Below are 14,502 nucleotides of genomic sequence, written 5' to 3'. Positions count from 1 at the left end.
CTCACACAGACAGCAAGGCCTGAGACTGTTTCTCTCTGAGTTCACAGTTGAAAGGATCAAATCTTCTCACAATAAATTTCACTACTGTAATGGCCACTCAGTATTCCAAACCATCCATGGATCTGTAGCTCGTTTCAACCAGCAAGCAAGACAAGATGTATCTTTTTGACACTTTTATTTTGGACTAGTTTGTTTTTCTTTTTTGTTTCAAATAACCCACTTTTTTATCTAGTAGAAGTTCTGACCATGTAGCTATAGCTTAGAAACCTTGGAGTTTAAAAGTTAATAACACTCTTGAGGCTCCTTCAGGCTTTGGAGTTGTTTGTGGGTCCTTCAGTCAGGTGTTTCAGGTTTTCCTCTGCAGCTCCAGCCCTGCTCCTTGTTCTTATTTTTTGACAAACTGGACACTCAGTCAGGGTAAATTTGTGAGAGTTGGTGTGATGGGTGTGATCACAGAATCCCAGAATGGTTGGGGTTGGAAGGAACCTTAAGTATCATCTGTTCCAGTCCATGGCCATGGGCAGGGAGAGGATGAAGCACATCCCTTACCTACACAGAGAAGTTGAATTGATGCAGTGAATATTTGGGTGAATTTATCACCCCGAAGTAGGGTGATAAAGAGCAAAAATCTGTTCTGTGCTCTGTAACTCCTGTGTAGGGACAGGAGCCTGTAATGAGGTTTTCCTTTCCCTTTGTGCTGCTGCAGGAGCATTGGGTTTGTTCCCTGGGCTCTGTTCAGCTCCACCTTGGAGAAGTTTCTGGGGAGGGGTGAAACCCCTGCCCACTCCCTCTGGAGCCAGCCTGTCCCTGTGCCAGCTCTCTGGCTGTCACAAATGGTTCTCTGCTTTTCAGGAGAATGTGGCTGCATGGATGAGCCACAGGTTTGGATTAAAAGAACACTGGAGAAAGGCAGAAGGTCTTTTATTGAAGCAGCTGGAGGGACAAAACCTCCCATTGTGCTGAGGGGGCTGCAGCAAAAAGAGCCCACCTTTAACACCTCCTGAAGGGAGGGTCTGGCTGCCTCCTTTCTGTGCTGCCCTCAGAGCCCACCTTTCCCCTTGCATTTCATCCATAACATCTGCCTCAGAGCTGGACATGAGATCAGGGCTTCCTCCAGCAGCTCCTTTTGACAACAGGTAAATGCCACTGGAGCTCCCTGGCACTGTTCTCTCCTCTGAGGCAGCACCAGTTGATAAAACAGGGGCAATACAGGGACAGAGCCACTCAGGCTGTGCTCTGACTGCTGCTTTGACATTAACAATAACTATTTAAAGTCCATCCGAGCTGGGCTTGCACTGTGTAGTAGGGATATAGTGGGAATAAAAGGAATAAAGTAGGGATATGTGCTCCTTCACAATTTCCCCTTACACCCAAACCTCTACTCCTTCTGTCTCAGGCCAGGTAGTTGCTAAAAATTAAGTCAAGAAAAGTCTGATTTTTTTTTTTTCTTCAAGAGAAAATCTCTGTGTAGAACTGCACTCCTCTGAATTTTTAAACACTTTGTCACTTGGGCCTAGAGTCACTCAGGCTGAAAGAAGTTTGAGGGGAAAGTGTCCCTCCCCCTGCATTTTTAGTGGCCTCGAGGGTGTCTCTGTAGTGCAGCTGACAGAGCTCTGGGTTCACTGCTGTCAGCGTGGAGCCCTCAGCTTCACATGGAACTTTCATCATGTGTCAATAAAGGACCAAGCACGCCCAGGAGAGAAGCAAATAAAAATTAAGAACTATGTAGAAATGTTGAAATCCCATCTATTCCTCCCCCATTTCTTCCTATAAGGAATAAATTCCATCATTCCTTCCACAGTGGTGTTGGTGTAGCATAAACTGCCCCACTCCAACCCACAGCTGGCTGAGGTTACTGAGATAAGGTCAGGAAAAGGGACAGGAGAGCACGACAGGCTGGCAGATAAGGGACTGGGGGAGCAGAGTGAAGTGGCTCATCCAATAGCACAGCAGAAACTCATGATGCTCATAAAACCGGACTTGGAATTCCTCAGTCTGGTTTTTTTTAGGGAACAGGATTTTCCTTGTTTCCTTTTCAATGGGCTCACTTCAAGATGATATTCTCACTCCAAAAGATGATATTCTTTTGGAAAAGGAATTTCAGGTTAAAAATTATGATTTAAAAAAAAAAAAATTAACTTCTCAAAAGATTAAACAGTTTTGTTCATGCCAATGCATCTGTAATCTACCAAACCTGTAAATATTTCTCCTCTCTACATCTGTGAATAAAAACAGATGAGTTTTTCTAACCACCTTCCCCTGAGGATTCAAAAGCAGGTGATGAAATAGTACCAACCATACCAAAGATAGGAAAAAAATACAATTTTCTTCACTCTTCCTGTAGGTTTTCTACATAACTAGTGCAAATAACCTGCTTGTGCAGATTGCAGGGAGAGACAGGAGCCTTTTGCATACATTTACACTGCGCTTCACACAACATGTTCCATCCACGGCTGGAAAAAGAATCCACTCGTCAAAGAAAAAAAAGTGCAGCTGCAGCACAGACAGCTGCAGATGTTCCAGATGCAGCACAGGCTCTGCTCCCTCCCCCAGGTCGATGTCCCCAGGAGCACAGGGAGCCTGGCCCTGTCCCAGTGCTGTCCCTGGGCTGGCTGTGATGCCCTGGCTACAGCTGGAGACCTGACTCCCTTTTTCCCTTCTGTTTTCTGCCCTCTCCTTCAGTGCCAGCTCTGCAAACAGGAGCTGCAGCTCTGCTTTGGGGGACCCCAAGTCCTCTGCAGCAGGAATTCTGGAAATCTTGACAGCAGATCCTGAAGTCCCACAGTGGGGCCCAGGGCAGCTGAGTGTTCTCACAGCAGACAGGTAGAACCTTGTCCTGTTCCAAGGCCTCCTGCTGCCTCAGCTTCTCCCCTTCCCAGCCTCATAAACACTCCAAAGGATGGGACTGAGCGTCACTGGGACAAATTGTCTTCAGCTGCCTCAGAGGAGTAAATGGCTCTAATGAAAATCACCAGTGGTTTTTGGCTGGAGAGCAATTTTCTGGGAAATGAAATGAGGCTGCTCTCATGGCTGAATGGAAAGAGTTGTGTCCCACTCCCACTGCAGACATGGTCTGGGTCATTTTCTGGGACTGTTTGGAGAAACGAGTGATCTGCTGTGGGTACTGGAGACAGGGACAGGAATCTGAACCCACAGATCTGCCCCAGTCCAGGGAGACCTTAAAATGCTCTCCTGCAGAACGGTGCCATTTGAGCAGGTTTCCATAGGGAAATGGAAAGACTATTCACATACAACAACATTGGGAGGCCAAAGGGCCACGTCCCCAAAGGGCTCTGAGCTCTCTGGCCTCGCTCCAGCACAGTTTAAAATTTTTAGTGTGTCGGGGTCTGTGTAATTCCTGTGTTTAATACCAAAGCAGAATGCTGTGCAGGAGCTGAGGCCAGGGCAGAGCTGGGGGCTCCCAGTGAGGCAGAACTCTGGTGTGTGGATGTGTAAAGTTCCCTGGGTCCATGCAGCCCGTGGGAATGGCTGGGCTGGGATGTGTGGTACTTTCCAGTTCACAGAATTCAATTCACAGAATCACTGCGTTGGAAGAGACCTTCAAGATCATTGAGTCCAGCCCAGCCCCAACACCTCAGCTGAACCCTGGCAGCCAGTGCCACATCCAGGCTGTGTTAAACACACCCAGGGATGGTGACTCCACCACCTCCCCGGGCAGCCATTCCAGAACTTTATCACCCTTTGCATGAAAAACTTCTTCCTGATATCCAACCTGTATTTCACTTGATGCAGCTTGAGACTGTGACCTCTGGTTCTGTCAGTGCTGCCTGGAGAAAGAGCCAAACCCCCCTGAGCACAGCCACCTTCCAGGAGTTGTAGAGAGTGATAAGGTCACCTCTGAGTTCCCTTTTCTCCAGGCTGAGCACCCCCAGCTCCAACACTTCTGATCCCAGGGAAGTGGTGTTTGTGCAGGGAGGTGGCAGAGGGTGTGAAGGGAGGCTCAGCATCACAGGTGACAATTAACCAGAGGGCTTCCTGGGGCTGTTTGTCTCCAAGTTGTTCAGGATCTTGGTTCAAAAGCTGCATTCAGCACAGGTCTGTCCTCTGCACACACCATGCTCAGCCCAAGGTAACAGAATCCTAGAATCATTTAAATTGGAAAAGCCCTGCCAGACCATCAAGTCTAACCTGTGAACAATCCTCACCCTGTCCCCAGCCCAGGACACAGAGTGCCACCTCCAGGGATGGAGACTCCAAACCTCCCTGGGCAGCCCCTTCGAGTGTTTAACGACTCTTTCAATGAAGAAATTCCAACCTGAGCCTCCCCTGGCACAGCCTGAGGGTGTTTCCTCTCATCCTGTAGTTGTTCCTGGGAGAAACCCCAGCCCCCACGTGGCTTCTGGCAGGGAGTTGCAGAGAGGGATTTGATCCTTCTTGAGCCTTCCCGACTTGGCTGAGAACAGTGACAAACCAGCCCAAAGCCTCAGAAATCCAACTGAAACTGAAGCAGAGCACAGGAAAAAGGGATGTGGTACCTTTCAAAGAGGGAAGAAATCTCTATGTGAATGCATGAACAGGGATGAAGGGGGAATTTTAAGGGTTTATTCTGTGGCTATCCCATATTTATGATCACATTATAGAAGTTGTGTGAACAATGAGGATGTTTGGGTACAAGGTGTGTGTTTGTGTGTTTGGTGGGGATGTTGGCAAATTTACGAGGATAAATAAATCAGTGAACTCTGAAATCCAATGTGATTTTCTGGGGCTTTGTACCAATGTTGGTTGTGAGGCCCTAAGAAAGAGTTTCCTGGTGTTGGAGCATCAATTAAAATCTCTCTCACTCCAATTCCGTGGTACCTCACAAAATATGAGTCTGTGCAGCTGCTTTTCTCACCATCAGGGCTGCAGCCTCTGTTCCCTTTAAACTGGCAAGAACTCCTCAAAACTCTTCTCTCCCACTTGTTAAACCGAGTGACAATTTGGGGTAACAGGTTCAGAGTTTGGGGACTGGGGAGCCAGGGGCAGAGACCGCAGGGAGTGTGGTTGCATAAGCACAGTTCCCACAGGAAAACCTCTCAAATTCCTGCATAAAACCCTTCTCTGAAAAGGCCATTTTTCAGATCTAAAAGGCTGTAGTGAAAAATATTGACCACATCCAATAAACTCTCCTCTGAGTGTGTCAGTGCCGCCCCTTTTCATAGCAAAGGTTTTAAACTCCCCAGCTTCATCTGTGGCAGAGGAAAAGCAGCTGCAGCTTTGTGCCTTCCTAATTGTCTGTACTTGCTAAAACATTTCTTTATGATATTTGTGTGCCTGGTGATGAAATATCCCATTTTTAGCTCGGCAGCAGAAAAAGGGGAGGCTTTTTCAGGTCTCCTTTCATTTTGGCTGTGTGGCCAAGCACAGATTTATGAGTTCAGGGGAGACAGTAGCCAGCGCGCTTGGATTTTGCTTTTTATACTTTCTTTTTTTTTTTTTAATTGTTTTCCTTTGAAATTCCAGAGTTAGTGTTTTGTCTGCTTTCTCCCTGACCCTCTTCGGAGGCAGGCGTGTGTTTTTTCACCAGAAAAAACTGGAAACAAAGAATCGTTGTCTTTAAGCTGTAGCAGGCAGGAAACCCAACTCACAAGGGATCACCCCGAGCCAGCGCTGTCCCAGAGTAGACTCCAGTTCTCTGAATTCAACCTGACAGCTTGTCTGGAGCACTTTCTAAGTAACCATTATCCTTCCTTTCCCCCAGCAAAAGAGCCATTATTATTTTGCCTGGAGTGCAGTGCAAGGAGTGTTTTTGTGCTGGGGAGGGGGGGTCACACGTTTGCTGGGGTGCCAGGCTCTCCCTCCCAAAGCCTTGGAAGTGCTTGGGCTGTTTCCTAAAACAAGAGTTAATTTGTTTCCTGATGATGACTTAAAAGCTGTAAAACTGCCATGGCTGTGCATGTGTGTCTTCCCTTTTCTCTCATGTGTGCGTAGCCTTTTTCTCCATGGATGTGAGGTTTGGGGTTTTTTTACTTCTGCATTTGTGTGTTTTTCAACAAGAGCAACCTCCAGCCTGTCAATGGTTTGGTTTTACACCCTGTGCTGGGGGTAACATCCACACAGTGCTGTGGGCACATTCCTGCCTGCTCCTGGCCGTGTTTGGGTGGTTCTGTAGGTGTGCAGAGCATGTGCAGCTGTGCCTTGGCTGTGCCTGCAGCCCTGCGTGGCTCAGGAACATCTCTGCTGGCTGGAGAGCATCTGCTTTTCCAGGCTGGCTCTGGGAAGGGTTCTCAGGACACATTCTTCAGCCTCTGTGCACTGTGCATTGGGATTTCTGCTGCTGATATTAAAAAAGCAACAACAAGGAAAAAAATCTTCTCATTACTTCCTCCTTTTCTCCATAATGTGTCTTTGTGAGGCCAGCAGGGCTGAGGCAGACGTGGCTCAGGAAGTGCCAGTGCTGCTGGCTCGGGATGTTTTCCAGCCCCAGGCACCAATGGGGGCTGTTGCCTCTGGCTGGGCCAGCAGGGAGAGACTCTGGGGCTGAGTGGAGAGCAGAGCTGGGCTCTCTGCCCTGTGGGAGCTCCTTCCCTACACCCCTGCTCAGGGACAGGGCACAGGGCTCAAACAGATCCACCTGTCCTGAGCACACCCCGCCTCAGGAAATCCCCTCTGGAAATCACAGTCCCAGCATGGGTTGGCTTGGAAGGACCTTAAAGCCCATCCAGTGCCAGCCCTTCCACTGTCCCACACCTTGCACTGTCCCAGATTGCTCCAAGCCCTGTCCAGCCTGGCTTTGGACACTGCCAGGGACAGCAATAATGACTCCCAGTTCTATTCCTGCACAATCCAGATCCTGTCTGACTCTGGAAATAAGTGGCCTCCAGCCACAGGGCTTTAATCCACCCCTGATTTAGAGCAGTTCAATCAGAAAGGTTTGATCCCTCTGATCTGTATTTCTATAAAGGCAGCAATTCATAACCAGGCTCTCAGCTACTTTCAGACACTCCCCAAGCTCAATCTGTCCTTCACATCCATCTCTGCAGCAGATTTCTCACCTACATCCAGCAATCAGTCCCTCCTCACTTGGTTTGAGTTGACTTCAGGTCAAAACCCAGTGTTGTTCCTGGATATGTGAAACAGGTTAAGAGCAATGTAGAGATCAGAGAATCACATAATCATTCAGGCTGGAAAGGCCTCTGAGATCATCGAGTCCAACAGTGCACCCAGATGGATGCAAAAGATGGCTTGGTAATATTTTTCAATTGTGAAGCAATCAAATTGCCTGATAATGTAAAATAGAAGTAATTTTGAAATCATTCTGCACCCAGTGAGTTTCTTCCTCTTAGTGAAGAGACTTAGAATTACTGATTTCCTCCTCTGACCCTGGGAGTGGTGGCTCAAGGAACAGCACATTGTGTCTTGAAGGGGAAAAGAAACATTTGGGGCTGAAGGGCTGGGAAGTCTCATGTAACCATGGGAACAGTCCCAGTAACACTGGCCAGCAATGACAAAGACATGTGGCATGTGTTAATGAATTGTTTTAATTAGCCGAGATAGTAAGTTGAAAAGCAGTTCCTTGCAGGACAAGTGATGCTGTGAGGTTTTGAGGCTCAGTGTGACACACATGTCCCTGCATCTGGGTAAATGTGATGGGAGAGCCTTTGGAAAAGGCCACAGGAGTCCTCAGACCCTGCCCTGCTCCAGTTCCTGTCCCACCATCCCTGCCCACACCCAGAGACAGGTGAGAGCTCAGAGCCTTCACAGCTTGGTGCTGAGGGGTGCTGGAGCTCCTCTGCTGCCTGGGAGGATTGCACTGGCTGAGGGGCAGTCAGAAATGTCCTCCGTGTGTTTGGGGCAGTCAGAAATGTCCTGGGTGTGTGTGTGGGGGGCAGTCAGAAATGTCCTCTGTATGTGTGGGGCAGTCAGAAATGTCCTGGGGGTGTGTGTGTGGGGCAGTCAGAAATGTCCTCCGTGTGTTTGGGGCAGTCAGAAATGTCCTGGGGGTGTGTGTGTGGGGCAGTCAGAAATGTCCTGGGGGTGTGTGTGTGGGGCAGTCAGAAATGTCCTGGGGGTGTGTGTGTGGGGCAGTCAGAAATGTCCTGGGGGTGTGTGTGTGGGGCAGTCAGAAATGTCCTCCGTGTGTTTGGGGCAGTCAGAAATGTCCTGGGGGTGTGTGTGGGGGGCAGTCAGAAATGTCCTGGGGGTGTGTGTGGGGGGCAGTCAGAAATGTCCTGGGGGTGTGTGGAGCACTCAGAATTTGTCCCTGGAGCCAGGGAGGGATGTTATGGGCCCCACAGTTAAATGTTTCTGCCACCATGTAAAGCAGTGCCCTGGATGTTTTGAGGAGCAGCTGGGGGTGGTTTTGGCCCCCGGGTCCCTGCAGAAACTGCAGCCTGGGTTTCTGCTCTCCACTGGCTTTGGACCCAGCCCAGCTCCTCGCTGGGGTCCCCAGGAGGGGAAGGGGCAGCCTGGGGGCTGGGTGCACACACCTGGGCAGGCTGGCAGACGGGCTGGGCTGGCAGCAGCAGAGGGGGCTGGGTTTGTTCCCATGCTGGGACCTTTCCAAGGCACGGGGGGCAGGGTGCCACCACTCCCAGCCTCACCTGGGCAGGAGAGGCCCTGGGGCTCTGTGCCCTCCTCTCCCTCTCTCCCCATAAAGTGGCTGCCACAAAATAGACCCCCAGGGACCACTTGGATTAAAGACAGGTCTGCACCCCCAGGACACCTGGGTCTGCTTTCCCCATTTAGGAAAGCTAATTTAAATTCCAGCCACCAGGCCAGGCACCTTTCTTCCTCCTGAAGCAGGAGGTCTCCTTGCAAAACCTAGCCTGTGTTGTGCATGGAAAGTCCATGGCCCAAACCTGGCATGCAGGAGGAACTGTTCTGGGGTGACCTGTCTCATCTGGACTGGGAGCACGGGTAATTACAGGCAGAACTTGGCCTTTGGGATTTCAGTGAAGCAGATCAGGAGAGAGGGAAGGAGAAGGCTGCAAATCTGAAGTGGGCCATGAGATTCACAAGATTCTCCAGGTACCTGACCCTCCTTTTCCTCTCTCCTTTTAAAGTGGTTGCCACAGAATAGACCCCAAGTGACCACTTGGCCACATCACAAGTCTGGATCCCCCAGGACACCTGGGTCTGCCTTCCCCCTTCCTGGCTCTGTCTCCATGGCTTAGGACAAGCTCCTTCCCACCCTCCAGCTGCTGAATTTCCTTGGAGGTGCCAGCTCCAGAGGTTCCTGGGCTCTCCATCCCTTCCCAGTCTTGCCTGTAGTGCCAGCATGGGTGGCATTCCAAATCAGATTCCTCTATAGTGCCCATAAAGCATTTAGTCCATAAATGACCCAGCCCCACTGTATCCATCCTAGAAAAATAAAGGCCTAAGAAATGTGGCTATTCCAGGCCCCAAGATCATTCTCCTGGAAAGCCTCATAAGGCTGGTAGCACAAAGTGGGGCCTGACTCGGGCCTGACTGAGAAAGCTCCTCAGAGGGAGCAGGATGAAGGGGCTGTCAGCACTTCCCAGCAGCTCAGGAAGCGCAGGCACTGTGAGCCCATTGTTCACTGAAACCCCCCCTCGCCTCCCCTCTGTCCCAAACTCTCAGATTTATAAAACACCAGGGTTGTTTTTTTGGTTTGTTTTTTTTTTTTTTTTTAAAGTTTATCAGAGAGGGTTTGCTCCCTAATACATCATATCTCAAACACAGACTCCCTGAAGCCTTGCTCACTGGGCTGCACTCAGGCTGACAGGACCGACAAGGATTTGGGATGGTGGTGTGGGAATCCACCTAGGTGTTTTCAGGCTGGTTTCCTGGGAAGGGAGTCTGTGTGTCTGTCCATCTGCCCCCAGCTATATCTATCAGTCTGTTCAGACTAAATATGCCCCAGAGGTGCTGGGAGGGGACACAGCTCCAGGGGAGACAGGGGCTGTCTGGAGAGCTGAGCACAGAGTGCCAGGGGAGAAGCCGAGGCAGATTTGGGCTGAGAGAGTGGAGACCAGGGCTAAAAGGGCACAGAGAGCAGAGCTGCAGCCTGCCCCCCACAGCCTGATTCCTGGGGAAGGCAGTGCATCTGGAAAAGGCAGCTAAAGCCTGCAGAAGTGCATTTATGCCTGTGAATAAATAAAATGATATTTAACCTCCTTCCCAGGCGCGCTGTGAGTGCGAATGTTTGCAAAGCTGTGAGATCCTCGCTTGAAAGGTGCTGTGAAAGTGCAAAGCATTATTAATATCCTTTACCTTCCTCCTAATAGACTGAGCATTCATGCTGGGGAATTTCTGGACATAAACCAGACAGCTGCAGAGTGACAGTTCTTGAAAGCATCTATGATTTATTTTCTGCTCTTTAATTCCATTTTGTATTGAACACACATTTGTCATAGGGCTCTTGTTGCATGGGGCCTTTTAAGTCTAAACCAGACACGGGGACCTGATCCTTTTTGGGATAAATTTGCCCCACTTCACTGTAGCCATTTGCTGATTTACACCAGGAGAGAACCCCGGTCCTAGTCTTTTAATTGAATTTCCATCCCATGGCAAGTTTTGGTGTAAAATCCGAGTGGTTTAAATGACAGATAAGACTATTCCTGTCACTGTCTGGCTGCAGTTCTGTAGGATCTCTTCGAGCCACTGGGCATCAGGTCCTGGGAATGATCCTGTTTTTGCAGGAACCTGCAAAAGTCTGGAGGGGTTCCCTGGCTCTGCCTTTTCCATTTTGCTTTAAACACATTCGGCTTTTGAGCCTGGGCCTGGAAGCCAGCAGGGCTTGTGTGGTTCTTTCACGTTGCAGAGATTTTTGTGAAATAAAAATAGCTTTCTGCATTTGGATTTGGGGTTTTGTTGTTGGTGGTGGTGGTTTTTTTGTGTGTGTGGGTTTTTTGTTTGTTTGTTTTTGGGGTTTTTGTTTGTTTTTGTTTTGGTTTGGTTTGGGTTTTTTTGAAGGGGAGAGAAAGAGTTGGAAACTTGCAGTAGCTGAGTGCACACGGTGTTTCAATAGCAGGGCTGATTATCATATTTAACCCTTCTTATTATGGCCAAGTCACACTTAGGGTCGAATCTCATCCTACAACACAAAGCTGCCCCTATACATTCCCTCACTTTGCTCCATAATCCATATTTATAGAGGAAAAACTGAGGCAGAGGGACTCAGTCAGCCTGGATTAAACATGAGGAGGAGGAGGAGGAGGATAATCTCTCCAAATCATGGCCTATTTATTTGCTCAAAACATGCTTATGACTCTGGATTAAGCAAGCCCTTTGTAGCAGTTGATTCCCTTGAGTCAATGATTTAGCCCCCCAAAAAATCAGAGAAAGCTGAAAATTTGCAGTGAGTTCCACTACTTTTTGGGAAGGAAATTTTCCCCTATTTTGAAAAGGATTTTTCTGTTGGAAAAAGAATTGCTGCCTTTAACAGAATCATCATCTGGCATTTCCATTAACGTTACACTGCAGAACTGTTTATGGATTGAACAAACCAAAACGTACATTAACATCTCAGTTGGTGGACATTGCTGAGGGTTTTGCTTTTCTCAGAGCAGAACTTGGGTTTTTCAAAGCATTTCCCCAAACATGGCTCTGATAGCTGTGGTTGTAGTAACTCAGAGGGATGTCCCAGGGGAGCAGTGGGAGTCAGAGCCTGGCTGCAGGGAGGAGATGGGAAGAGGCAGGGCCTGCCTCAGACCCCTCCCTGCTCTGCTGCTTTTGGTCACTGGGACGTCCCTGTCCCTCTGGGATCCATCGGGATTGCAGCCGGGAAACACCCCTGGTGTAGAGCAGGGACAGCTGCTGGACACTGGGGCTGGGGAAGGGTCCCAGCAGCACCAAGGCAGGGGACAGCCCTGCTGCTGCTTGCGTGGCCATGGGAGCGGGGACAGGCATCTGGAACGGGGCAGGGATCCAGAATGGTGGCAGTGATCCCTAATGGGGACAAGGATCCTGAACAGGGACAGGGATCCTGAATGAGACAGTGATCCCTAATGGGGACAAGGATCCTGAACGGGGACAGGGATCCTGAATGGGGACAGGGATCCCTAATGGGGACAGGGATCCTGAATGGGAACAGGGATCCCTAATGGGGACAGGGATCCTGAACAGGGACAGGGATCCTGAATGAGACAGTGATCCCTAATGGGGACAAGGATCCTGAATGGGGACAGGGATCCTGAATGGGGACAGGGATCCCTAATGGGGACAGGGATCCTGAACAGGGACAGGGATCCTGAATGAGACAGTGATCCCTAATGGGGACAAGGATCCTGAACAGGGACAGGGATCCTGAATGGGGACAGGGATCCCTAATGGGGACAGGGATCCTGAACAGGGACAGGGATCCTGAATGAGACAGTGATCCCTAATGGGGACAAGGATCCTGAACAGGGACAGGGATCCTGAATGGGGACAGGGATCCCTAATGGGGACAGGGATCCCTAATGGGGACAGGGGTCCTGAATGAGACAGGGATCCACAATGGGGACAGGGATCCCTAATGGGGACAGGGATCCCTAATGGGGACAGGGATCCACAATGGGGACAGGGATCCCTTTTGGGAACAGGGATCCCTAATGGGGACAGGGATCCAGAATGGAGACAGGAATCCTGAATGGGGACAGGGATCCTGAATGAGACAGTGATCCCTAATGGGGACATGAATCCCTAATGGGGACAGGAATCCCAAATGGGAACAGGGATCCTGAATGAGACAGTGATCCCTAATGGGGACAGGAATCCCAAATGGGAACAGGGATCCCAAATGGGAACAGGGATCCTGAATGAGACAGTGATCCCTAATGGGGACAGGAATCCCGAATGGGGACAGGGATCCTGAATGAGACAGGGATCCCTAATGGGGACAGGGATCCCTTTTGTGAACAGGGATCTCTAATGGGGACAGGGATCCCTAATGGGGACAGGGATCCACAATGGGGACAAGGATCCCTAATGGGACAGGTCTCCTTGCTAGAACAGTATAGATGAAGCTGTCACCTCCCTCTTTCCAAGCTGTCCCATCCCACTCTTTGTCCCAGCTGAAACCACAGTGGTTTGTTTTCCAGTCTGATCTATTTGCAGTGGGGTTTGTGGTTTCTGCAAAAAGGGAAAAAACCAAACAAGTAAAATAAAAATAAGAACAGGCAGATTACACGAGCTCTGTTTTCCCCCATTCCTCTCTCCTCCCTCCTCCTCTGTCTCCCCCTCCCTCCCCTCTCCCATCCCTCTGTGTTTTCCTCTCCGTGCCAATAACTGCAAGGCTGTAATTTCACAGCCCCAGCGGCTTTCCCAGCGCTGGAGGAATGTGCCAGTGCCTGGGATGGATCCTCAGGGAGCTGCACAGCCCCACAGGCAGGAGGTGCTGGGCAGAGGGGTACTTGGGATGTCCCTGGAGGATGCTTTTCCCCCTTTTGCATCTCCTTGAAACGGCCTCCTTATTGTCACCTCAAATCCTCAGCCTCCCCAGGTTTAAAATGTGAATTTAATTTCTGTGAAATAGTAACAGGGTTCATCTCCTCCTCTGCCTGTGGTCTTGGGATGAGAGAAAGGGGTCTCCTTGTGGCTGGGATGGGTCACACTGAATTCCACTGAGTGCAAGGACAGCACTTCATGGTGAGAGCATGCAGGCTTGAGAATTGCCCAAAGAGCCCCATTGCTGCATTTACAACCCTATTTATTCTTCTGTGAGGGGCTGGGGGAGCGCTGGAGATGTGGGAGAGGAAAAAAATGCAGCCCTACAGAAGCCAAGCCAGCTGGGACCACGAAGCAAAGCCAGAGTCTTACAAGTTTTTTTCTAAGAAAAGTTCTTTTCAACCCCTCTGTGCCTGTTGTCTTTTGTCATTAGATCCCTCCTATGATGCAGTCAGGAGAGCAGGATGGGGCAGTAATGGGAATTCTGGCCTCTCCAAAAGTAAGTTGTCCCAGTAGGAATCCCAAACTGTGCAATGGAAGGTTAAAATGAGACTTGGGCACAGCTGGCCTGTGCCAGAGGGGCAGAAGATTTGGGGACAGATAAGAGGTAGAACTGGGGACAGATAGGAAGTAGAATAATGTCATGGACAGAGTAATATTGTAGGGTTTGGTTAAGGGGCAGGAGCAAATCCTCTGCACAGACACCCTGTTAATCACAGGCCTGTCCCCTGCTGTGATGGTTTTAGGGACGGATCTGGACATTCTGAGAGCTTCTGCCAACTTTGCAGAAAGGCAAAGTCCAGCAGGCAGATGGGGCCCCTCTGCCCCAGCCCTGCTCATGCCCAGCTCTTGTTCTTGCTGGGTTTAGGGTGCCTTGGATTCCAGTAGGGGGGTGTAGTGGTTTTGGTTTGGTTTGGTTTGATTTGATTTTTGATTTGTGATTTCTGGACATCCCAGACCAATTCTCTGTCCCTAAAATCCATGTTGCAGCTGGCCCAGCCTGCTGGCTCTGAGCCACTGTCCCTTGTCCCACTGCTGGGTCTTCTCCCTGGGCAGGGTGGGCACATCTGACCCTCAGCAAGGTTCTCCTGCTGTAAATCCACGTGGCAGCCCCTGGCAGAGTCCCCTCCCTTTGCTCTGCAGCTACCTGAGCTGTGCTCACCCCAAATG

At 49.9% G+C, this 14,502-nt stretch overlaps 1 protein-coding gene across 5 annotated transcripts in view; it reads left to right on the top strand.

Moving 5' to 3' along the window:
* The window catches only part of FLI1 (Fli-1 proto-oncogene, ETS transcription factor), an 88,339-nt gene that overhangs the window by 68,721 nt on the left and 5,116 nt on the right, over positions 1–14,502 (top strand). Inside the window, exon 7 of one of the 5 annotated variants that reach the window (XM_038161682.1) lies at positions 13,766–13,831. The exons of the other annotated variants lie outside the window; for them this stretch is intronic. Within the exon in view, the coding sequence (XP_038017610.1) occupies positions 13,766–13,831 (66 nt within the window). The remainder of the gene's footprint in view (positions 1–13,765; positions 13,832–14,502) is intronic. 5 annotated transcript variants of the gene reach the window in all.

The sequence above is a fragment of the Motacilla alba genome, chromosome 24 (assembly GCF_015832195.1).
Source record: "Motacilla alba alba isolate MOTALB_02 chromosome 24, Motacilla_alba_V1.0_pri, whole genome shotgun sequence".
In the NCBI taxonomy this organism is placed as follows: Eukaryota; Metazoa; Chordata; class Aves; order Passeriformes; family Motacillidae; genus Motacilla; species Motacilla alba.
This window is presented reverse-complemented; position numbering and strand designations above follow the sequence as displayed.